Source organism: Salmo trutta, chromosome 7 (assembly GCF_901001165.1).
Source record: "Salmo trutta chromosome 7, fSalTru1.1, whole genome shotgun sequence".
NCBI lineage: Eukaryota > Metazoa > Chordata > Actinopteri > Salmoniformes > Salmonidae > Salmo > Salmo trutta.
This window is the reverse complement of record NC_042963.1, coordinates 49,947,967-49,973,004: the sequence shown is the minus strand read 5'-3', so window position 1 is coordinate 49,973,004 and position 25,038 is coordinate 49,947,967. Positions and strand designations below refer to the sequence as shown.

Genomic DNA, 25,038 nt, shown 5'->3' with positions numbered 1-25,038 from the left:
CAAAACGAGGTCCATACAGAAAGGGTTTGTCGAGATTGGTGTGGAAGAACTTGATTGGCCTGTACAGAGCCCTGACCTCAACCACATTGAACACCTTTGAGATGAATTGGAACGCCGACTGCGAGCCAGGCCTAATCACCCAATATCAGTGCCCTACCTCACTAATGCACTTGTGGCTGAATGGATGCATGTCCCCACAGCAAAGTTCCAACTTCTTGTGGAAAGCCTTCCATACTTTTGGTCATGTAGTGTATATTTTCTAGTAGATCAGTAGGCAGAAGAGACATTTCTGTTCCTCACAAAAATGGACAACGTATCTATTCTATTATAAATGCTATTATTATATTCTGATAGCTAAAGGTCTCATGGTGCGTTTACAATAACCACAACACATTTTTTTTTATTTAACCTTTATTGCTGAGGAGTATTTCTGTCTGTAATAAAGCCCTTTTCTAGGAGAAAAATAGTTCTGATTGGCTGGGCCTGGCACCCCAGTGGGTGGGCATGACTGCCAAGTGGGTAGGCCTATGCCCTCCAAGGACCACCCATGGCTGCACCCCTGCCCAGTCATGTAAAATCCATAGATTAGGGCCCAATACTTTTTTTCAATTGACTTATTTCCTTAGATGAACTGTAACTCAGTAAAAACTTTGAAATTGTTGCATGTTGCGTTTATATTTTTGTTCAGTATAGATTTGATTATAAAAATTGTTTTTGTGACATAAATGTGTTGTATACGTTTAGATTTTTAAAATATGTAAACAACATTGCCTAACTTTTTTAATGATATTCCTGAAGCTACTGAAAAGAACTTTGAATCCACCCAGAAAACACTTTCCAGTACATTGCATCAGCCACCAGAGAGCAGCTTTTACTGTCAACGAGACAGGTTATGTATCCATATGACAGGGCTGCCCCCACTACTCTTCCTGGAGGTCTACCATTCTGTAGGTTTTCAATCCAACCCTAACCTAACGTACATGATTCAGCTGGTTAAGGTCTTGGTGAACAGCTAATAAGAGAAATTGGAGTTGGGACTGAAAACCTACACGACGTAGAACTCCAGGAAGAAGGTTGTGCAGCCCTGACATGGTAGTCTGATTCTCCTCTTCCGCTATTTACATAATGTCAGAAGACAGAAGAAGCTCATCTCATCTCTGCAGTATACCTGTGTTCACCTAAAATGACACCTCTAATTCTGAGCCGGGAGGCTGGTGTTTGTTATGCGTTAGTGGCCAGTAAAGTGAACGCTTGACAAGACCTGGGTCGTGTTCATTAGGCACCAAAAGGAAGAAAATGGACTGAAACTGGAAGGGACTACCTGGAGTTGTCCAATAAGAATCCTTCAGTTGTAAGTTCCATGGCAAACATTTTTTACAGTGTTTCCTGTTGGGTGTGCCCTAAAGAACACAACCCAGGCCTTGAACCAAGTGCCTTACGCGCTCTTCCTGTAGCCATGGAAATCCTCATTTCCCTCTCTGTTGTATTAGTGGTCAATGAATAATTATAGGTGGAGGTTAAATCTAATATAGCACAATGTTTACAGCAACAAATATTTTTTGTAATATAACATATTAATTCATAATTCATCTTTATTACTGTTTAATTACCATTCTGCCATGGACTTTCTTGGTAGATACCTGATAATTACTGTAAAAGTCAAATAAAATGCCATTTATTTATAAAAGATGCCAATTCAAGAGAATGTTTTTGAAACATTTTTACTGAACCTCACATTAGAGTTGGTATACAATATAAATTAGGGTAAATATATAAAGTGGATTATTTTCAGCCAACCTTTAAATTGACATGAAACCACCTAAAATCAACAGATTGTTTTCTCATTCCCATTCTGAACTGAAATGTGTACATAACTGAGATAGCATAGTGACACACCATATCAAGATCACCATCCCCAAAACGTCAGGTATCACATAACATGAAAAACACCTCAGAATATAATCAGATATTATACTTCATTTTGAGGTTCTCTGATAACTAGTTTAGAACAATGCAACTACTGAAACAGTATTAATTGATTCATAATTTAATTTAATTCAATAAATAATTTCAATATAATTTGCTCAGTATAAGAACAACGCAAAAAAAACAGGGTCAAATAAAGGGAAACTCATCACGCAGTTCCATTCTGTCTTTTCAGAATGTAAAGAAGATTAAAGTCTTGAAACAACATTTCATGTGAAAGGAGCCCGATATGTAAAGTATTTCACCTACAAAAGGCAGAAAACATACCCAAACACACTGATGGAAGTTAATCACAACCCAGAACATTACTATAGGCTTAAGAAAGATAGTTAACATTTCACATGCTACTCAAACACTGTAGCTATTTTAGTACACAGTCATTGTCTTACATCAGATGATGATTGTGCCTGCACCGATAAGCTTCAGAGCCTGTGACAGACAACAGGTGACAGTCCATTTGATTCATTCTACCTCACCCTCGTCCTCGCTGCCTGAGCCTTGCTGTTGTTGTTGATCTTGTTGTTCTTTTTGATGTTCTTGTTGTTCTTGTTGTGGTTCTAGACGTAGTTGTGTTTGTAGGTGTAGTTGTTGTCCCTGTGGTATCTGGTCTCTCATTCGTCGCAGGTCGCCAGAATTCATCTGTGTCATCGAACCATCACTACCCAGCATCATTGGCTGGATAATATTGGACCTGAAAGATAGAAAAGTCTCAATTCAAAAGACATTTATGATGATTCATTATGCCAATACATATGGCTGCAGTGCTGTGATCATTACCGTGTATTATTGATAATATTACATGTTTACATTGTATTGAACATCACTACTGTTAGGAAATGAGGTAGGGGATTAAGCAACAGGTAGACAATCTATTTCCACATTTCCAAAGTCATTTTCCACATTTCAACAGTCCATTTCCACATTTCAACAGTCCATTTCCACATGTCTACAGTCCATTTCCACATGTCTACAGTCCATTTCCACATGTCTACAGTCCATTTCCAAAGTCCATTTCCAGATTATAGTCTGCTAACCAGTTTTATGACACTATGTTGCACAATCGTACATGAATACTCTGTTAGCTGGTTTTTTTAGGGGGTAGATCAACTTTAATATTGCAGATAGATTGTAGCTTCCATCAATGTAATTGTCTGCATCGTTTTCTTTTTTTAAATGTCTATATATATACACTCTGTTAGCTGTTGGTAACAGCTCCTGCCTCAGCTCATTAATGATGCATGAACCACAGTAGGAAGGGAAGCGATGAGGACACCTGCTGGGAGACTGTGGCACTGCTGGAGTGAGCTATCTGTGTCTGTGGCCCTGTTCCAATAAATGCATCCTTCCTTACGTTGTTCTTTAGAGTAATCCCTGATCTCACACGACTGGGTTGCTGTAGGATATCTAGCGGAGTCCTGGGTTTCACCTATCCAACCATTTCAGATCAGCGATTAGGCTACTTTGAAAATGCATCTTTACCTGGAGAGCTTATCAAACATGTTGACCAGCTTCATGGCCTCCAGCTCCTTCTGTTCCTCTGTCATTCCCTCCATGGGGTTGGGCTGCTCATCCTCCACTCTGCCTGTCACAGGGTTAATTCTGGCCAGGACAGAGAACACAATGCTACTCATTCTGAATAAGGCCAAGATGGCCGAACCTAAATGTCAATGATTTTTAACTCTTCTAAATAAGGCATGTATGTATTAATTTCAAGAGCGAAAGCTGTGTCTGTTTCCTCCAAGGACAGAGAACAGAGCAGGGCTCCATTATTAATAAACTTAAATTCAACTCACTGAGATTTGTCCATTATTAATAAAGTTAAATTCAAATCACTGAGATTTGTCCATTATTAATAAAGTTAAATTCAACTCACTGAGATTTGGCCTCACGGTACTCTTCTGTGTCACTGTCCTCGTCCTCAGAGTAGACGCCTGGGTTGCCCCCCCCTCGCAGAAGCCCCCGGGCGGCCAGGAGACCCGCTGCATTGCCATAGCCTGTGTACTTAATGAACCTGGACACTGCACGGGATGGAAAGGGGGTGTGGATGGGGGACAATAATTATATTACAAATCCTATAGTTTCCTTATTATGGTAGTCTCATGTTACCATACTTCCAAATGTGGTTCATCACTCTGCTATTGAGAAAGCCAGAAATCAAGGTTCCTACTATGATGGACAACAGTGAACAACACAGCAATAGAGGGTACATACGTCAGGGCTTTATGAATTGTAGAAAATTAGAAAGCAGAGAAAAACACCACCACTCACCACTTTCTTTGCACAGGACGAATAGGAACTCTGCTGCACAGTTCTTGACATCAGTGTCAATGTTGGTCATCAGGCGAACAAGCTTGTTGCGAAGGGCGTTCCCCACTTCTGGTAGATTCTTCACGTCCCGCAGAGGAGGGAGTACCTACACACACACACACACACACACACACACACACACACGAAGAACCAACTCAATGGGGCATTCAGTAATTGACGTGCAATTGGATGAATGATGAGATGAAACGTCCAATCACCTACCTTCATCCTGAGGAACTTCCTGGTTTCCCTGTGGATGCGGGCGCTCTCAGTCAGCAGGTTAAGAGAGGGGAGCATGGTCTCCTTCAGTTTCTTGCCCTGGAGACCCACACACATAACTGTTATTAGACAGATAATACAACAACCTCTTCAGCTAGCAGCTAGACCCACACCGACCGATACGGTGGATGTTATTTGAAAGATATCATCAAAGTCTCTCACAAGATTTGGTTCTGCGTGCCGAGATGAATTATTGACATGTCTCTTATGGATGAGACTAGACTGTTTCATTACTGAGGCCTTCCAGCTGTGTCCTGGTTGTTTACCCATATCCCCAAAGACACTGTGCCTTCCGGAACACCCTCGTAACAACCTCCTTCAAGAACAACATCCCATTTGGAGAGGTAATCATATCCCAACCACACAGCCAGACACCCTCTGCAGGGACATTATTATATCACCTGTAAACACCTCGGTGGACGGCACACAGAGAGCAGCTCCAAGAGCAAAGACTATACAAGAGATCCAAGAGATGGCAATAAACTGATACACACTAATGCACGTCCAAACAATGTGTGTATGCAACTGTTTATGGCACCTTTATGAAAACACGTTGTCTATGTAATGCTGATTAGAGTTTTCCTTCATTCCATTTTAGAGCACCGTAAACTACGCCCACTGACCGTTGAGCTTTCATCTGACCAATCGCATTAGTTCTGCCCTCGAGGCAAAGATGCCATCAGAACAAGATTGAAATATCCACTGAGCATTTCTAACAGCATCTCAACCTGTTGTTGAGGGTTAAAATCCAGCTCACCCTGTCTAGCCTCTTCTCCATGTACTCCAGGAGCATGTTGACGGCATCCATGTTGACCCCCATGTATTCTATTGAGCCCTGCTGAACCTTGGGCATCAGCAGCACATCCAGACAGGACAGAGGGAGGTTCCCCAGTAGGTTCAGTGAATGACTGCAGCCCAGGAGAAACACGAAGGGTTATCACAGGAATGCAGCCCAGGGGAAACACAAAGGGTTTTCACAAGACACAGTTTAGCTCAGGTCAAACTCAATTCCTGGAGGGCAAAGTGTCATCGGGGATTCGCTGCTCCCTTACTTGATTGAACAATTAAGGTCAACTTGGTCGTCACCTGGCTGTGTAGGTGTTAATTGGACACAAATTGAAAGGAAATAACAAAACCAGCAGAGACATGGCCAGCCCTCCAGGACGTGAGTTTGACACCCCTGGTTTAGGTTCAGAACGCCTTTACTAAGATAATAAGACCTGTTACCTGTGAAACTCCTCTGTGTCGTCCTGTGCGTCAGTGCTGCTCATCAGACAGTGTCTGAGGATGGCTCCCAGGTGTCTGAACGCTGCTGCCTCCTCCTATAGGTTCAGCAGAGGAACTGTGATTCATTATCGTTATATTGATGTATGAAAACAACACTATGCAAAGTTTACAATATACAGTAATATGCTATGGAGGACAAGGTTAGAGCCAATTCCATTTCAATTCAGTTTACCTCCTGCAATGATGAAATTGACCCAAACCCTGATGGCGGATCCACTCTTCAGTGCTCACCTCGTCCACCTCGCGGCGGTTGGCGTCGTAGGTGATATTGAAGAGGATCTTGAGGATCTCCATGGCTCTCTCGATCTTCTCCCGGCTAAGAGGGGGCAGTTCGGCCGGTTCCTCAGAGTCCGGATCGACCTCCACCCCGGCCCGCCCCACCTCGAAGGTGTCAGGCCAATACAGCCCCAATGTAGCATCCAGGTGGTTGGACAGCAGACTGACCCCCCGCAACTCCCTCAACAGCTGGGTTCGCATCGCCACGCGCTGGGCGGTGAGAAGGAACATGAGGCGCAGGTCGAAGAACCTTACGTAGTGGTTCCACTGGTCCTCGCCACACTGCTTGAGACGCTCCGCGATACCAACAATCAGCTGCAAGTCCTGGCCCACCTGCACAGCCACCTTGGTTAAAGAAAAAGAGAAATCATTAGGAATGCATCCTAAATCACACTCTATTCATATTACAGTGCACTACTTTTGAATCTGGCCGCATATAGGTTGTGTCGCAAATAACCCCCTATTCCCTATATAGTGCACTACTTTTGGCCAAAGCCCTTTAGACTCTGGTCATCGTTAAGTGCACTTTAAAGGGAACAGGGTGCCATTTGGAACACAACCTATATCATTATGGTGCAGGAATAAAAAGCTCTGGGGAGTAGTTATACACAGCATTCTCTATATTCAGACCTGTTATTTCTTTATCTAAATATTATTTTTGCACAGCACCGACCGGTATTCTCCAGTGTGGTTAAGCCTATATCATCACATCACCCTGTTTTTTTGTTTTTTTTTGATCCACCTTGTTGTGCAAGCAGATGTTGCAGATGCTCTTCAGCGCCTCTACGATAACCTCCAGGTCGGGGTTCTCAGCGAAAGGGACGAGGACCACGCTGCCCTCGCAGTCCACGTTGCCGTTGGAGATCGCGATGCCAGCGTGCCGGCTGAGGGTCTGCATGGCGGTGTGCGTGATGAAGGGCGCCACGTTGTTCTTGTCACGTGACAGGATGCGGATGGTCTCCAGACAGGCAAGCTGGCAGGACGGTTGGAGATCTCGCTCCAGGAAGCCCAGCACTAGCTCTCCTAACCTCTGAGGACACAGGTGGACCAAAGAGATAGCGTCACTAGACCTAGCTACTCAGTATGCAAGTATGACGACACTGCCAAACGTTTCTATACCAATGGGGTGCTTGTCTGTGTAACTAAAGTACATGCATGTCAGTACAGTCCCAAACAGGCCTTTCCCCATCTCCAGAGGAGAGGATGGGATGGGAAAATTGCTTATTTTCATGAGATTCAACATCAATGGGGAATAGGTGTTTAGGAGGTTCTTCCACTAGTTCTGCATAAGGTATAGGTTTTAAGTTCCAGAAAGTCCTCTGTTTGGGCTTAAAACTGTGTAAAATAGACCAAGTCAGAATCAAAGCCACTAAGCTACCCTGTGATCTGTGAGTAACAACAATCATTTAATTATCAGACACTCTCTCTTCCTTTCTAGAGATATCACAGTAACACCCTATAAAAATACTTTTAATTAATAATACACACACGATGCCTCTGACAAAGAACTGTCTCGTTTGACTGATATGATGACGGGAAACAGTCTAGATCAAATCTCTGCATGTCTGTGGGCCGTGATAGTGATTGGCGGCTGTCTACACAAAAGCTGCCACACTGGGACGAGCTTGGACTTATTATTCACTGGGGTCTCAGATGCTTCCAATGCACATAAATAAAGTACAAAGGCCAAGTAATCAATAGCCAGTATATTCGAATGCCATCATTGTGAATTTGAATCAATCTAAATCAAATTAAGAGTTGAAAATAGACTACAGTCCAGCATTGCTTTGTCATTATGAAGGTAGACTACAGTCCAGCATTGCTTTGTCATTATGAAGGTAGTCTACAGTCCAGCATTGCTTTGTCATTATGAAGGTAGACTACAGTCCAGCATCGCTTTGTCATTATGAAGGTAGTCTACAGTCCAGCATCGCTTTGTCATTATGAAGGTAGACTACAGTCCAGCATCGCTTTGTCATTATGAAGGTAGTCTACAGTCCAGCATCGCTTTGTCATTATGAAGGTAGACTACAGTCCAGCATCGCTTTGTCATTATGAAGGTAGTCTACAGTCCAGCATCGCTTTGTCATTATGAAGGTAGTCTACAGTCCAGCATCGCTTTGTCATTATGAAGGTAGACTACAGTCCAGCATCGCTTTGTCATTATGAAGGTAGACTACAGTCCAGCATTGCTTTGTCATTATGAAGGTAGACTACAGTCCAGCATCGCTTTGTCATTATGAAGGTAGACTACAGTCCAGCATCGCTTTGTCATTATGAAGGTAGTCTACAGTCCAGCATCGCTTTGTCATTATGAAGGTAGACTACAGTCCAGCATTGCTTTGTCATTATGAAGGTAGACTACAGTCCAGCATTGCTTTGTCATTATGAAGGTAGACTACAGTCCAGCATCGCTATGTCATCGTCAGAAAGACACGCCATAACCCATCCATAACCAAGTAAAGTTCAGGATCATGAGTCTGTGCACGTCAGATGTTTTCCTATCCTGATATAACACAGTGCACCCAGTGGGCCCTGAATGTCCTGAGGCAGTAAGCTTCAGAAACAGAATTATAGCTGCCTAAGTCAGGAGTCTAGGCCATTTAGAATGCCTCCCAAATGGTACCCTATTCTCTCTGGTGTGCACTACTTTTGACCAGGGCTCTTGTCAAAAGTAGTGCACTATATAGGGAATAGGGTACCATTTGAACCCATCAAATGTAGGGCTCACAGCATAATGTCTTTCCCTCCCCTTTGGGAGACAGAGTCAGGATGAGTCAGTTGTTGAATGTTGAGAATGATTGATGGTTGCTGCTCACTCAGCTTGCCTGTGCTTTGCTCTAGGGGAAATTATGATAATGAGAATCGACAATGCCCTCATCAATTAATTGCCTAAATAGCTTGCGTTGTGTGAGGTCTCCAGAGATAGCATGTGGCTACCGAAATAAATAGCTTTGAGGGATACGACACAGCAAATGTAGGACATCAGATAATAATTACATAATAGCTTGTAACTGGTTGTAACCAATTAGGCTGAAGCAAGTCACAGATACAAGTCACAGATCCCTATTTCTCCAAAACACAGTACATGAATGCACACTTCCTGTCAATCAAGACTTCTCCAGGTAGCTCCAAACCGAAATAAATTCACCACGGAATAGTGGTTGTGTCCAAAATGGCCCCCTATTTCCTATATAGTGCACTGTTTTAGACTGGAGCATAATGGACCCTGATCAAAAGTAGTGCACTACATAGAGAATAGGGGGCCATTTGGGATACAGCCCAGTATCTGCTAAGTTCTCTCATAATGCCTTCTTTCAGATAGGGTGCTGTGTCAACAGTGGACTAACCGCATCCGACATTTAACTTGACCATGGCATAGAGAAAACTTGACCATGGCATTGAGAAAACTTGACCATGGCATTGAGAAAACTTGACCATGGCATTGAGAAAACTTGACCATGGCATTGAGAAAACCTGACCATGGCATTGAGAAAACCTGACCATGGCATTGAGAAAACTTGACCATGACATTGACAAAACTTGACCATGGCATTGAGAAAACTTGACCATGGCATTGACAAAACTTGACCATGGCATTGAGAAAACTTGACCATGGCATTGAGAAAACTTGACCATGGCATTGAGAAAACTTGACCATGGCATTGAGAAAACCTGACCATGGCATTGACAAAACTTGACCATGGCATTGACAAAACTTGACCATGGCATTGACAAAACTTGACCATGGCATTGACAAAACTTGACCATGGCATTGACAAAACTTGACCATGGCATTGACAAAACTTGACCATGGCATTGACAAAACTTGACCATGGCATTGAGATAACTTGACCATGGCATTGACAAAACCTGACCATTGCATTGAGAAAACTTGACCATGGCATTGAGAATACTTGACCATGGCATTGACAAAACTTGACCATGGCATTGAGAAAACTTGACCATGGCATTGACAAAACTTGACCATGGCATTGAGAAAACTTGACCATGGCATTGACAAAACTTGACCATGGCATTGAGAAAACTTGACCATAGCTTTGAGAAAACTTGACCATAGCTTTGAGAAAACTTGACCATGGCATTGAGAAAACCTGACCATGGCATTGACAAAACTTGACCATGGCATTGACAAAACTTGACCATGGCATTGACAAAACTTGACCATGGCATTGACAAAACTTGACCATGGCATTGAGAAAACTTGACCATGGCATTGACAAAACTTGACCATGGCATTGACAAAACTTGACCATGGCATTGACAAAACTTGACCATGGCATTGAGATAACTTGACCATGGCATTGACAAAACCTGACCATTGCATTGAGAAAACTTGACCATGGCATTGAGAATACTTGACCATGGCATTGAGAAGACTTGACCATGGCATTGAGAAAACTTGACCATGGCATTGAGAAAACTTGACCATGGCATTGACAAAACTTGACCATGGCATTGACAAAACTTGACCATGGCATTGACAAAACTTGACCATGGCATTGACAAAACTTGACCATGGCATTGAGATAACTTGACCATGGCATTGACAAAACCTGACCATTGCATTGAGAAAACTTGACCATGGCATTGAGAATACTTGACCATAGCTTTGAGAAAACTTGACCATGGCATTGAGAAAACCTGACCATGGCATTGACAAAACTTGACCATGGCATTGACAAAACTTGACCATGGCATTGACAAAACTTGACCATGGCATTGAGATAACTTGACCATGGCATTGACAAAACCTGACCATTGCATTGAGAAAACTTGACCATGGCATTGAGAATACTTGACCATGGCATTGAGAAAACTTGACCATGGCATTGAGAAAACTTGACCATGGCATTGAGAAAACCTGACCATTGCATTGAGAAAACCTGACCATTGCATTGAGAAAACTTGAACAAATCGTCCAGTCCCGGATATGCTGGAAAGCTGCTGTTGATGACGGCCTATACTCCAGCAGTAGTAAGCCCTAAGTAAGTATGTGGCAATAACATTTGTGGAGAGGAACTATAACATTACATACAGCTATGGACAGCATCTCCAAGGATGACCAAATGATATGGACTCTCAAATAAGTATGGGCTATATTTCAACACACCGCGAGGAGCGATGGGCCTAAGTAAATTTCAACACGTCAGTGATAAGACTGATAAGCCTAATTGTGATGGATATCAGACAACATGCTGTCAATAGTGGCAGAAGTGCAGCAGAACATGGGTGAGCCATCATCAACTAGCTGTAAAAACATCCAGGAAGAGGGTCTGATACCCCTGTAGATGTAAAGACAAAGTCTTGGTCACTTGCTGCAGGTTGTCTCTCATGAAAAGAATGTTATATGTCTACTTCTACGAACCCAAAGTGTATTTCTTGATATAATGTAACAACAATTATTAATTACTTACATTATGCCAAATGTCTAAATACATCATTAAGAATTGAATTGAATAGAATAGAGATAAACTTTGGGTTCAAATATACTGAAACACTACCATTACACACGTATACCTCTTGTAACTTCCCATCCTAGTGTACAGGCACGCAGGAAGAAAGAGATGAAAGATGAAAAGGAGAGTTAGTGCAGAGGGGATTTGGTGAGACTGACCAGCATGGGTTATACTATACTCTATACAGTATGGTAGATACCAACTATCAATGTTGGTGTTTGGGCTGTATCCCACTGCAATTCTACATAATCCAGATTACAAGCAAACAGTATAGTTAAAAAACTGATCATTCCAATGCCTCACTGACCAATGAGAGTACTGTATCCTACTGTGATTCTACATAATCCAGATTACAAGCAAACAGTATAGTTAAAAAACTGATCATTCCAATGCCTCACTGACCAATGAGAGTACTGTATCCTACTGTGATTCTACATAATCCAGATTACAAGCAAACAGTATAGTTAAAAAGCTGATCATTCCAATGCCTCACTGACCAACGACAGTACAAGGGAGATAGGGTGCCTTTTCAGATGTAGCCTATTCCCTAGATAGTGCACTACTTTTGACTAGGCACCATAGGGCTCCGGTCAAAAGAAGTGCACTACATAGGGAATAGGGGGCCGTTTATGACACATCCATAGTAAAAATAAAATCCGTACCTCTCTCTGCTCCTCTTCATCTGTGGTAAATGTGAAGCACCGGGTCATCTAGGAGGAGGCAAGAAAGTAAAGAGAAAGTATTATAACACATTTCACAACAAAACAGCTACCCCAATATACATAATTCATTGTGAATTAGCATACAGTACAGTAAAGTAGAGTGCTTGTGTTCCAGTGGTGAGAGATTTTGCCTTATTTAGTCCCTGCAATGAACTGCAACGTAAAGGTATGAGGACGGTGAATTATTTTTAGATGCTGCCAAATAATGAGATGAGTGAGTCATTGTCATCCTGCTCTCTCTCTCTCTCTCCCTCCCTCCCTCCCTCCCTCCCTCCCTCCCTCCCTCCCTCCCTCCCTCCCTCCAGAAAAGGAAGATCCATCATTGTTTAACCAAAAAACGAGAGCATATGGAACACTGCAGGGTGAAAGATTATTACAGTTTACCTACAGTAGGCCTGTAACCAGACAAACCCTTTGTTATGCTACAGTACACCTGTTTCCAGACCAACCCTTTGCTATGCTACAGTACGCCTGTTACCAGACCAACCCTTTGTTATGTTACAGTAAGCCTGTTACCAGACCAACCCTTTGTTATGTTACAGTAAGCCTGTTACCAGACCAACCCTTTGTTATGCTACAGTAAGCCTGTTACCAGACCAACCCTTTGTATGCTACAGTACGCCTGTTACCAGACCAATCCTTTGTTATGTTACAGTAAGCCTGTTACCAGACCAACCCTTTGTATGCTACAGTACGCCTGTTACCAGACCAACCATTTGTTATGCTACAGTACGCCTGTTACCAGAACAACCCTTTGTTATGCTACAGTAAGTCTGTTACCAGACCAACCCTTTGTTATTCTACAGAACGCCTGTTACCAGAACAACCCTTTGTTATGCTACAGTAAGCCTGTTACCAGACCAACCCTTTGTTATTCTACAGTAAGTCTGTTACCAGACCAACCCTTTGTTATTCTACAGTAAGTCTGTTACCAGACCAACCCTTTGTTATGCTACAGTAAGCCTGGTACCAGACCAACCCTTTGTTATTCTACAGTAAGCCTGTTACCAGACCAAGCCTTTGTCATGCTACAGTAAGCCTGGTACCAGACCAACCCTTTGTTATTCTACAGTAAGCCTGGTACCAGACCAACCCTTTGTCATGCTACAGTAAGCCTGGTACCAGACCAACCCTTTGTTATTCTACAGTAAGCCTGGTACCAGATCTGTTTGTGCTATCTTGCCAACTCCTTGTCACTCATTGGCACACCAAACAATGGTTGCCATGACAATACCATTTGGAGTTGGAAAGAGAGCAGAAGCATTCTGGGGGCTAAAGCTACAGGATCAAATGAGAACCATTTAGATGGACAGGATTTGAAGGGCCTCAAAGCTTCTGGAATCTATTTGCGTTTCTCAAAAGACTTAATCCTGTTATGCCAATAGATACAAACCCACAGAAGTCTAGGTAGGGCTGACTACTGATGCTCGGTGGGTAGTCTCTGTGAGGTAACTCTGTCTAAGGAAAGACAAATCACACAAGCATCACTCTAAACTATGACTCAATAAGTATTGACTCATTGGGATGAATTTGTAAAGCTGAATTGTTTCTGCTTTGCCTTCAATCCATTTGGACTCAATTATGCCTGTTTCAAAGTCACATGTTAGTAATGGTCACATGGCATACGTCTATGCAGAGAAGTGTATGTTGTGAAAGGCACTTTGTGTGTGCAGGAACAGGATACTCGTCCACTGCTGAGATATGGCCCTAACATTTTACTGATCAACCATTTCCAGTCAGACATCATAACATAAGGATGTCAGAACTGGGGCTAATGTGTTTGTCCACAGACGTATGTAGGCTGAATACCTACTATAAATAATAATGCAGCGGAATACGATGGGAATAATACAGTAATATCACACACACACACACACACACACACACACACACACACACAGTGGGGATTGTTGACTAAAGAGGGTTACAGGGTATGAGGTCGGTTGCCCAGGCAATGGCCTCCACAGAGTAGACTGAGCAGACAGCAGGGTGGTAGTATAGAGATCCCATTAAATGATACTTATGGGTGGTAGTCTGAGGGTTAGGAAGGCTGACTGGCTCAGCCTCAGGGATATATACTCAAAGTGTGTCTGCATATTGCTAGGCTTCCCTTGGCTTTCTCCTGCTATGATATCATACAGATATCCTACAAATCAGTGCCTGTAATGATATCGAGAGAGAGAAAGCTACTGTAGCCTTCCCATCCATGACAACAGCATGATTTGCACAAAATGCTACAATGACATGTTGCCATATTTATGAATAGGCCAACAACGGAACAGAAGACTCGAAACAGTTACTGATCTGTTATGGCTGCTGGTGCTCAAAGGACAGGTAGTTGACTGTCACACTGTAGTACCTACCCTATGTAAGTGCGTGTGCGTTTATGCGTCGCTCCCCATAATAACACTTATTATAAGAGCTCAGGACGTCTACGAGGTTGAACAATATGTTCGCATGTTTCTGTTGCAATTGATCATCAAAGTGTCATGACGTTACATTATCGTCAAAGAGATGTTCAATCTTATTACTGTCAAATTGCATAGGAATTCAACTTAGAAGAAAACATTTTTCATACTGTACTTGATAACGAAAACGACAACAATGTACCTTTTTATTGTAGGTCTGCAGTGCCATCAATGCGGCGTCTTGATCGCTCGTTTCCATGCTTTCTATTATAGCATTTAAATCCATGTTTATTTTTGTTGTGTTCCCGGTTCACCCGAATGTTTAGCGCCTCGCCGATGTCATGTACAGGGCTCTACCGTACTGATAGCTATATGCACATATGACTCTGTGTGATAGTCACTCGGCTCTGATCCTGGAACTCAAAAACCAGCGATGATAAGATTAGCGGAGGCTTGAAAATTTACCGCACAGCACCCTGGGATTTGTAGTTCCTTTTTTCGGTAAACAGCATAATATGGAGATATTATTTACACATAAGATGACCCCCCAACCACTATTTTACGCTGCTGCTACTCTCTGTTTATTATGTATGCATAGTCCCTTTAACTATACATTCATATACATACTACATCAATTGGCCCGACCAACCAGTGCGGGCTATCTGCATTGTGTCCCGCCACCCACCACCCGCACCTCTCTTGCCCTACTCTTTTGCCCTACTCTCTGTTCATCATATATGCATAGTCACTTTAACCATATCTACATGTACATACTACCTCAATCAGCCCGACTAACCGGTGCCTGTATGCAGCCTCGCTACTGTTATAGCCTTGCTACTGTTATAGCCTTGCTACTGTATACAGCCTCGTTACTGTTAGTTTTCACTGTTATTTTACTGTTGTTTTTGTTTCTTTACTTACCTATTGTTCACCTAATTCCTTTTTTGCACTATTGGTTAGAGCCTGTAAGTAAGCATTTCACTGTAAGGTCTACACCTCTTGTATTCGGCGCACGTGACAAATACACTTGGATTTGATTTGAGTTATACATGTACATGGCCACACCTCTGAATTGTGAACACTTTTGGTATGTCAAAAGATTCTAAAAGTGTAATTTCCTTAGAAAGCGTCTCAGTCATCCAGTGGCTTCCTCCCGAGGGAGGCCTTCCAGAGACTGTTTGATGAGCTGGACAAGGACAGGATCAAACAGGTAATATTATTTTATCTCTAAGACAATGTTCATTTCTTTAAAACTATGCAATTGGCAGACTGTCAGTCTAATTCCAAGCAGACTTTCATCATTTGCCTTTGTGCTTGCATTTGCAACGGAAGCAAAAATTTGGACAGAAGCAAACCTGAAAAGTTATTGTGAAAGGAGATTGAACAGGATATTAAAGTCATTGTTTTCCTCTGTAGCGTCCTACATTGTCTGAGTACTCGTCTAAGTTCCTGTGCAAGGTTCAGTATATGTTTAGTCAGCATTATGTCACTGTGGTGGGGAATGCTGTGGCCCTGGCCAATGTTGTCTGCATCTGTGTTCACTATGTCACAATATTTTATCAATTCACTTAAATGTTTGTTTCTGCTTGATCCTAACAGCTCTTAGTTACGACAATAGCCTGGAATCCTAAGTGACATGCTTTGTTTCACCATAACAATATTGAAACAGAGCTCATCAGTTAAGATTCCAGGCTACTTATTCACAGTCATATTGTTGATAGAGGGTACAAAGCATAGTAGTGTAAATTCACTAAAGTATCTCTATGTAGGCCAGTTTATACTGTAAGTCATTTGACAACTTAAAAGGAGGGCTCGTCCGGGATTTGAACCCGGGACCTCTCGCACCCTAAGCGAGAATCATACCCCTAGACCAACGAGCCTGTCATATGGTCAAGAACCAAGAGTTTAAATTCCACTGCATGCCACATGTATAAGGAATTCCTGGCAAGTTAAAGCAGTTGCATGCTCTGTAAAACTGCTCAGAGACTACCACCTCGTGGCTGTTCTAGACTCTACAAAGACATGTTGATCAAATGGAAACAGATAGAGGACTCATCATAGATATAACGCATTTTGGAATGGACATTGCAATTGAGGGTTTCCACCATTTCAAAGTAGGCAACTGGGTGGGTATTCCTATGAGTTGGGAGCAATCAGCAAATGGAGAAGAAGACAATTGACTACTTTAAAATGGACATAATATAAGTCCTCTATCTCTGTTTTTGATCATCTTTAAATTAAATTCGAAAGGCAGTAGATATAGGCCCTGACCCATTTTGTTCACCTTCTCTGCATTTGATGTCTCTGGTCTAAAAACGAGTGTTTCTTCAGAATTTACAGGGGTGTATTGTATCCCATTTTTAGAAAATGTTTAAGGTCAAATGTCATGTACAGTATATGCATGTATTAAGTCTACTGTATATGCATCTAAGCATCATCAATGTTCCTCCAGATTCTCCTGGTGATTGGCTGTGAGTAGAATCTCTGAACGAGACAACTACTATTTAGAAGCTCAACATTTAAGACCATTTGAATGTAAAATGTACTACAAGTAGTATTTAAAAGTGGACATTAGTTACTGTACCTGCAGTTCCCTGCCGACATGACTGACTCATGTATAGCAGATAAGGGTCTTGCACAGTTTATGTCAATAGCTCACAGACTTTATATGTATCTCTGTCACAGGAGGTTGGTGGCACCTTAATTGGGGAGGACCAGCCCGTGGTTTTGCCTGGAGGGGAATCGGTGGAATGGTATCAAACAGATGGTTTGATGCCATTCCATTTGCTCCGTTCCAGCCATTATTATGAACCGTTCTCCCCTCAGCAGCCTCCACTGATCTGTGTTTTTTCAGACAATCAACAGTTTCTTCATCCTTTACTACCTGCTGGAGATGGAGCTGAAGGTGGTAGCATTTGGCTGGACAGGATATGTGTCCTATGGGAGTAACGTATTTGATGGATCTCTCACAGTTCTTTCACTGGTAGGTGCAGTTCAGTATTATATACTGTATGTAAGGATAATGCAGGGTCCATTTTGAAGCATGGGCAATTTAGAGAAGATTCTAGTTGATGTATCTATATTACCGTCCGTCACACAATTCAAAGACACTCATTGACATTACGACACTGTACATTATATTCCATACTGACTGGATATTGTTTTATATCTCTGTTTTACCAAAGGGTCTACCGATATCCATATTTGGTACTTACAGCCTACCATTTTCCTATTGGTAAGATTTTTCTCCCCACTTTGTTTGCGATCTTTCAATATACTAACTCACTTAGGACAACCCTAAATACATCTATCACATATTTTCTCAAAAGGTGGGCTCATCTGGGATTTAAACCCAGGACTACTCACACCCTAAGCGAGAAGCATACCCTTAAACCAACAAGCCTGCTTAGGGAAACCCACCCTATCGTTACAATTTTCCCATCCCCTTCTCCTCATAAGCCTGTGAGTGAACTTCCAGAATCTGTGATGTGGCAGGTTTTTGCTATTAGACTGCCCTCTAGTGGTAACTGACACTTTTGGGAAGTTTTACATACACGGAGTAAACAAATCATTAGGAACACCTGCTGTTTCCATGACATAGACTTACCAGGTCTGACATAGACGTACCAGGTCTGTCATAGACTGTATTTAGTCTGTCATATAGACTGTGTAGTCTGTAAGTCATGTGACTTCTTAAAAGGAGGGCTCGTCCGGGATTTGTATCACATCCGGCCGTGATTTGGAGTCGCATTGGGCGGTGCACAATTGGCCCAGCGTCGTCCGGGTTTGGCCAGGGTATGCCGTCATTGTAAATAAGAATTTGTTCTTAAATGACTTGCCTAGTTAAATAAAGGTTACATAAAATAATCTAAATAAATAGTCTGTGTGTCCAAACATTACGAACACAGTTATTACATTTACATTTTAGCAGACACTCTTATCCAGAGCGACTTACAGTAGTGAATGCATACATTTCATACAATTTCATACATATCATAATTTTTTTTCTGTGCTGGCCCCCCGTGGGAATCAAACCAACAACCCTGGTGTTGCAAACACCATGCTCTACCAACTGAGCTACAGGGAAGGCTACACCTGCTCTTTCCATGACACAGACTGATCAGGTGAATCCAGCTGAAGTCTATCATCCTGTATTGATGTCACCTGTTAAATTCAGTTCAATCAGTGTAGATGAAGAGGAGGAGACAGGTTAAAGAAGGATTTTTAAGCCTTGAGACGTATTCTGTATGTGTGCCATTCAGAGGGTGAATGGACAAGACAAAATATTGAAGTGCCTTTGAACAGGGTATGATAGTAGGTGCCAGGCGCACTGGTCGGAGTGTGTCAAGAACTGCAACTCTGCTGTTTTGTTCACTCTCAACAGTTTCCCGTGTGTATCAAGAAATGTCCAACACCCAAAAGACATCCAGCCAACTTGACACAACTGTAGAAGCATTGGAGTCAACATGGGACAGCATCCCTGTGAAACACTTTAGACACCCTGTAGAGTCCATGCCCCTGACGAATTGAGGCTTTTCTGAAGGTAAAAGGGAATGCAACTCAATATTAGGGAGGTGTTCCTGTTGTTTAGTACACTCAGTGTACAGTACATTGTCAGATGTGCAAATAAAACCGTTGTCTGTGGTTGACATCTTAAGTGCTGTAGGTTATCATTTGCATTATGAGGACTGAGACCTATCCAGGACTATAGTGTTACAGCTGCAAATAAAACTATATGGACGTTTCTCAGTGGCTGACAGATAAGAGTATTTATGAATTAGGCTTGCCAGTTTTACGACTCGTCATTTGGCTAGTTCTCATAATACAAAAATAGTTGACATTGGTATACTGTGAGCCTGCTCTTTGTTATAGGAACCTATACATGACTGATTGTCAGTGTTTCTACTGAATATGCACAGTCTGCTCCACTTACCCAAGTAGACTATCATTATCTTGGATAGTACATTGAGCCTGTAGTGTTCAGAAAAGAAGGGCTCGTCCGGGATTTGAACCCGGGACCTCTCGCACCCAAAGCGAGAATCATACCCCTAGACCAACGAGCCTTGTTGAAGGAAAGGTAAACACAGACTCCCTTTCTGCCCTGTCACTGATGTCAAGTGAAATCTGAGGTGTGTCCTTAGTGAAACTTTGTTACTTTACTCACCTCTAGTGGTGATTTATACAGCATCATCACTATAGTAAAGTTCTGACCTGTAGAAAACATTACATTTGTCAGATTAACGAGGCCATATATCTTATTATATATTTATATTTTGTCTATGCTGTATAGGTCAATAATATCTTGCCCAAGGCATATTCAACACAAATGAGCTGAAATATCCAGTAGAAATATAACCATACCACAGCATATTCCGGAACACTTTACTTGACCCCTTTGTCATAAGGGCTACATAACACTGTCAAAACCAGTACATAACTTAGGTCATACCAGAGCTGTTAAACTGGTACGATTGTAAAGAAGTGCTGTCTTTGTTTGCTGGTGGTTTATTATGTATTTGCTGTGCTTGGGGTCTGGTTGTTCGAAGGCTCTATCATAGCACCTGCAAGTAACCTGAGGTATGAAGAAAATATGTCTCAGAAATCACAGCTTTTAATCGAGCATCAACAATAAACTATCTATTTCCTATAAACAACCTATTTCCTGCCTACATGTATTATCTATTTCTTACAGCACTACCGCCGACCCCAGAATTATGACAATGATTGTAAACAAAACTCTACAATGTGGTTCTTATGAACAGCTTGGCTGCTGGTCAAACAACTTTGATGACTTTGCAGTGAGTATCACTCATCTTAAGTTTGTCATGCCTGCTCCCGCTCTTCCCCCCTGGTGTTCGAGGGCAACAGGCTCCCCAGCATTGCGCACTCCTGCCACCATTACTCACACCTGCCTTTTCCCGTCACGAGCATCAGCGACTATTGGACTCACCTGGACTCTATCACCTCTGTCATTACCTTCCCTATACATGTCTGGTTCCCCGCTCTGTTCCCTGCTTCAACATTGATTGTCATATGTATTTTTTTACCCGCTGTGCTGACGTTGTGCCTCTCTTGTTACCTGTTTGTTCCTGATTAAATGTTGACTCCCCATACCTGCTTCTCATCTCCAACGTTGGTCCTTACAAAGGTACCACAAAATCTAAATGAATAAACATCTGGTGTACAAAATATTAGGAACACCTTCCTAATATTGAGTTGCACCCCCTTTTGTCCTCAGAACAGTTCAAGATGTTCAAACGTTCACAGATGGCCAGCATTGTCAAATAATCGTCACTGGTCAGGGTTCCATTGCCGCAGGCAGAACAGTTGAAACTGGATCAGCAGCACGACAAGGTAGCATGTCTGGTGAAAAGGTCAGGGTTCCATAGCCATAGGAAGTTTATTTATTTTATCTTTGTTTAACCAGGTAGGCAAGTTGAGAACAAGTTCTCATTTACAACTGCAACCTGGCCAAGATAAAGCAAAGCAGTTCGACACACACAACACAGAGTTACACATGGAATAAACAAACATACAGTCAATAATACAGTAAAGAAATAAGTCTATAAAAAATGTGAGCAAATGAGGTGAGATAAGGGAGGTAAAGGCAATAAAAGGGCCACGGTGGCGAAGTAAATACAATATAGTAATTAAATAACACTGGAATTGTAGATTTGCATTGGTGAATGTGCAAAGTAGAAATACTTGTAACGGCTGTCGTAGAGAGGGGACCGAAGCGCAGCGTGTTGATTGCTCATGATGAATTTTTTTTTTAACTCAGAACACTAAAGGAAAAAATAACAAAGAGAAAATAAAAGTGCACGGTTCTGTCAGGTACAGAAAACTAAACAGAAGACAACTACCCACAAACACAGGTGGAAAAAAAACCCTACTTAAGTATGATCTCCAATTAGAGACAATGAGGACCAGCTGCCTGTAATTGGAGATCATCCCAAAAAACCCAACATAGAAATAGAACACTAGAACCTAAACATGGAACTACAAAACATTGAAAAACACAAAACACCCCCTGTCACTCCCTGACCTACTCTACCATAGAAAATAACATCTTACTGTGGTCAGGACGTGACAATACTGGGGTGCAAGGGAGCAAAATAAATAAATACAGTAGGGGATGAGGTAATTGTTTGGGCTTTTTATGGATGGGCTATGTACAGGTGCAGTGACCTGTGAGCTGCTCTGACAGCTGGTGCTTAAAGCTGGTGAGGGAGATAAGTGTTTCCGGTTTCAGAGATTTTTGTAGTTCGTTCCAGTCATTGGCAGCAGAGATCTGGAAGGCGAGGCGGCCAAAGGAGGAATTGACACTGGGGGTGACCAGAGAGATATACCTGCTGGAGTGCGTGTTACAGGTGGGCGCTGCTATGGTGACCAGCGAGCTGAGATAAGGTGGGACTTTACCTAGCAGGGTCTTGTAGATGACCTGAAACCAGTGGGCTTGGCGACGAGTATGAAGCGAGGGCCAGCCAACGAGAGCGTACAGGTCGCAGTGGTGCGTAGTATATGGGACTTTGGTGAAAAAACGGATGGCACTGTGATAGACTGCATCCAATTTGTTGAGTAGGGTGTTGGTGGCTATTTTGTAAATGACATCACCGAAGTCGAGGATCGGTAGGATGGTCAGTTTTACGCGGGCATATTTGGCAGCATGAGTGTAGGATGCTTTGTGTTGCGAAATAGGAAGCCAATTCTAGATTTAACTTTGGATTGGAGATGTTTGATGTGAGTCTGGAAGGAGAGGTTACAGTCTAACCAGACACCTAGGTATTTGTAGTTGTCCACATATTCTAAATCAGAACCGTCCAGAGTAGTGATGTTGGGCGGGCGGGCGGGTGTAGGCAGCGATCGGTTGAAGAGCATGCATTTAGTTTTACTTGTATTTATGAGCAGTTGGAGGCTACGGAAGGAGAGTTGTATGGCATTGAAGCTCGTCTGGAGGTTAGTTAACACAAGTTGGCTGGATTTCCTTTGGGTGGTGGACATTTCTAAATACACAAGGGTAACTGCTGAGCGTAAAAAACTCAGCAGCGCTGCAGTTCTTGACACACTCAAACCAGTGCTCCCGGAACATACTACCATACCCCATTCAAAGGCACTTCAATCAACCTGTAATATGGAGAGGGCAGACTTGGAGACTACTGTCGTGTCCTTGGCATCATTAAAACCGTTAGTTTATCAAATCAATTCTCTGTCATTATTATTACGTGATTATTCTAATCATGTAAATGTAATTAACTAGGAAGTCGGGGCACCAAGGAAAATATTCAGATTACAAAGTTAGAATTTTCCTAATATAACTTTCAGATACTTTAATCTCTGATCAATTAGTCTTCTAATTAAGGAATTATTCTTTACCTAACGTTAGTCTCATTCCAAAAGTCATAAATTGTTGGTTATCTGCACAAACCCAGTCTTCACTAAGAATCATCCATACATCAATTGTCTCAATCAATTATTTATTAACTAACTAAATAATCACAGAAATGCACACACAAACAAACAAAGTAAATATGGTTACAAGGAAATGATAGGGGATGTGCCCTAGTGGGCTAAACCGGTATGGCGGCTTGGTAGACAAAGGGACTGAGAAGGGCGCGAAAGATAAGACACTACACAGTTGATAATTCTAACAATTAAAATGCTAATCCTTTGCACATGAACGCTCACTCATTCGGGAATTATTGCAATCTATATATATATATTTACGCTCAGTGTGTCATCGTGCTCTCTGTTGGAAAGTTCATTTCTGTTGGAGAGTTTGTCCACACTTTCTCTCTTCCGTGGTTAGAATGGACAGTTCAGAGTCCCTTTCAAAACTGTTGTTATAGAATAGATGTTTCGGCGGTTGTCGGCCTTCGCATTGAATGGTATAGAATTCCTAGCTGCAGACTAGTAATTAGTATCAAAGATTTGCTCTTATTCTATCGGATCGATAGTCTCAGAGTTTAACCATGTGGTATGGTTAAAAGATTCAGCAATCTACTCAAACCTTAGCCCTCTCGTGGTAATCGAGGTAAGCTGGTCTGATAAGAAATCCTTCAGGGGGGGGTTATATTTGTAACAGCAGAAGAGCGCTGTCCCATGACGCCTGGTCAATGTCTGTGCTCATGGGGCAGGCCTATGACGTAGTTAAACTCCAAAGGGAATTGGAGTTTCCTTCATTAAACGGTTTTTAATCACATGACATCATTTCACAAATAGTTTCATCTTTACTCATTCATTTTATACAACAGATGCAAGCCTCACAACTGAGACTCTTGTATAAACAGAGTTCTGGTAATGTGGCTGTATTGTCTCTCATGAGTTTCACAAACATTAAATGAAATGGACCGGTCGTAGCTGGATTCTTCCCCGACCGTGTACACATTCTCCAAAACATGGACATTGTTCAGTTCTCAAGTTATGTGATGTGGAAGAGGTTCCTTTGTTCTCCTGTGAAACTCACTCTCTCTATACTCTGGCCATGAGGAGAGAAACTCCTCTAGGACTTTATGACCTGCCTAACAGAGCCTGGGTGTTGGGGGAAGAAAGAGAGGTGGTGAGAGGGGGATGGTGCTCGCTGTACCCAAAGAGGGCCACGTCATGACACTACCATCCAGCTGATGTTCAGGTAGGACCAGTAACACCAGTGTTTTTAGAACAGGTTTTAGCTTTGGCTTAGTGTTTTGGGGTCTGCCTTGAACAGGTTTTAGCTTTGGCTTTTGTTTTGGCTTTGTGTTTTTGGGTCTGCCCTGAACAGGTTCTAGCTCTGCTTTTGACTTGGCATTCATGACATTGTAGGTACGCTATGCTTTGGCTTTGCTCTGTGTTTTGGTCCTGCCATTAGTGTTAATGAATTGAGTTGATGATTGGCCGCAGAATAAGCTGGGCCTTTTGGCAGACCTGAGCTATCTCAGCAGCCACTGCACTTGATTACATTATCTGTCAACACACAGGAAGTGTGCTCTTGGCATTATGTAATATGGAACTCTCTGTTCTGTTGCCAAGTTTGTCATTTCAGATATGAAAGGTTTGGACCGATTTCATACAGGTTATATATACTAGGCCGGGTTACTGTGAAGCACTTTGTGACAACTGCTGTCTGCTGATGTTAAAAGGGCTTTATAAATACATTTCATTGATTGATTCACAAACTGTACCCTGTAAGGTTTGCCTTTGTGCTTTGACTCCTAGTTTTTCAGACAACAGAAAGCAGAGCCTACTGAAGAGAAAGTTGTCACAAAACTGCATGCCCACCCACACCTTCAGCACCTAACTATGTCCATGTCACTGGAT

The 25,038-nt window shown here is 42.3% G+C and overlaps 1 protein-coding gene and 2 non-coding genes across 4 annotated transcripts; all 3 read right to left on the bottom strand.

Moving 5' to 3' along the window:
• Positions 1-1,705: 1,705 nt before the first annotated feature.
• Positions 1,706-15,206, bottom strand: ric8a (RIC8 guanine nucleotide exchange factor A). 2 transcript variants are annotated; one of them, XM_029759281.1, is made up of 12 exons: positions 14,948-15,206; positions 12,278-12,325; positions 11,677-11,694; positions 6,878-7,165; positions 6,091-6,480; positions 5,800-5,894; positions 5,330-5,480; positions 4,516-4,611; positions 4,255-4,399; positions 3,860-4,004; positions 3,466-3,585; positions 1,706-2,677 (listed from the first exon to the last, which is right to left on the bottom strand). In XM_029759281.1, the coding sequence occupies exons 1-12, from the start codon at positions 15,029-15,031 to the stop codon at positions 2,449-2,451; spliced, it is 1,809 nt and encodes a 602-aa protein (XP_029615141.1). In that variant the 5' UTR covers positions 15,032-15,206; the 3' UTR covers positions 1,706-2,448. The 2 variants fall into 2 exon arrangements, with proteins under 2 accessions (XP_029615141.1, XP_029615142.1); XM_029759282.1 differs by lacking the exon at positions 11,677-11,694.
• Positions 15,207-16,553: 1,347 nt separating this feature from the next.
• On the bottom strand, positions 16,554-16,625 carry trnap-agg (transfer RNA proline (anticodon AGG)). Its single transcript has one exon. It is a non-coding gene; the product is annotated as a tRNA-Pro (tRNA).
• Positions 16,626-19,736: 3,111 nt separating this feature from the next.
• Positions 19,737-19,808, bottom strand: trnap-ugg (transfer RNA proline (anticodon UGG)). The gene has a single exon. It is a non-coding gene; the product is annotated as a tRNA-Pro (tRNA).
• Between the last annotated feature and the right edge of the window lie 5,230 nt (positions 19,809-25,038).

Excerpts from the sequence above, each read along its gene's own strand:
- ric8a (XM_029759281.1), bottom strand. The coding sequence starts at position 15,031 with ATGGATTTAAATGCTATAATAGAAAGCATGGAAACGAGCGATCAAGAC. Across the intron at positions 4,005-4,254 it reads CGTCCTGTGCAAAGAAAGTG|TGTCCAGGTTCATTAAGTAC; the intron begins GTGAGTGGTGGT and ends CATCCCGTGCAG. Across the intron at positions 2,678-3,465 it reads ATGTTTGATAAGCTCTCCAG|GTCCAATATTATCCAGCCAA; the intron begins GTAAAGATGCAT and ends TCTATCTTTCAG.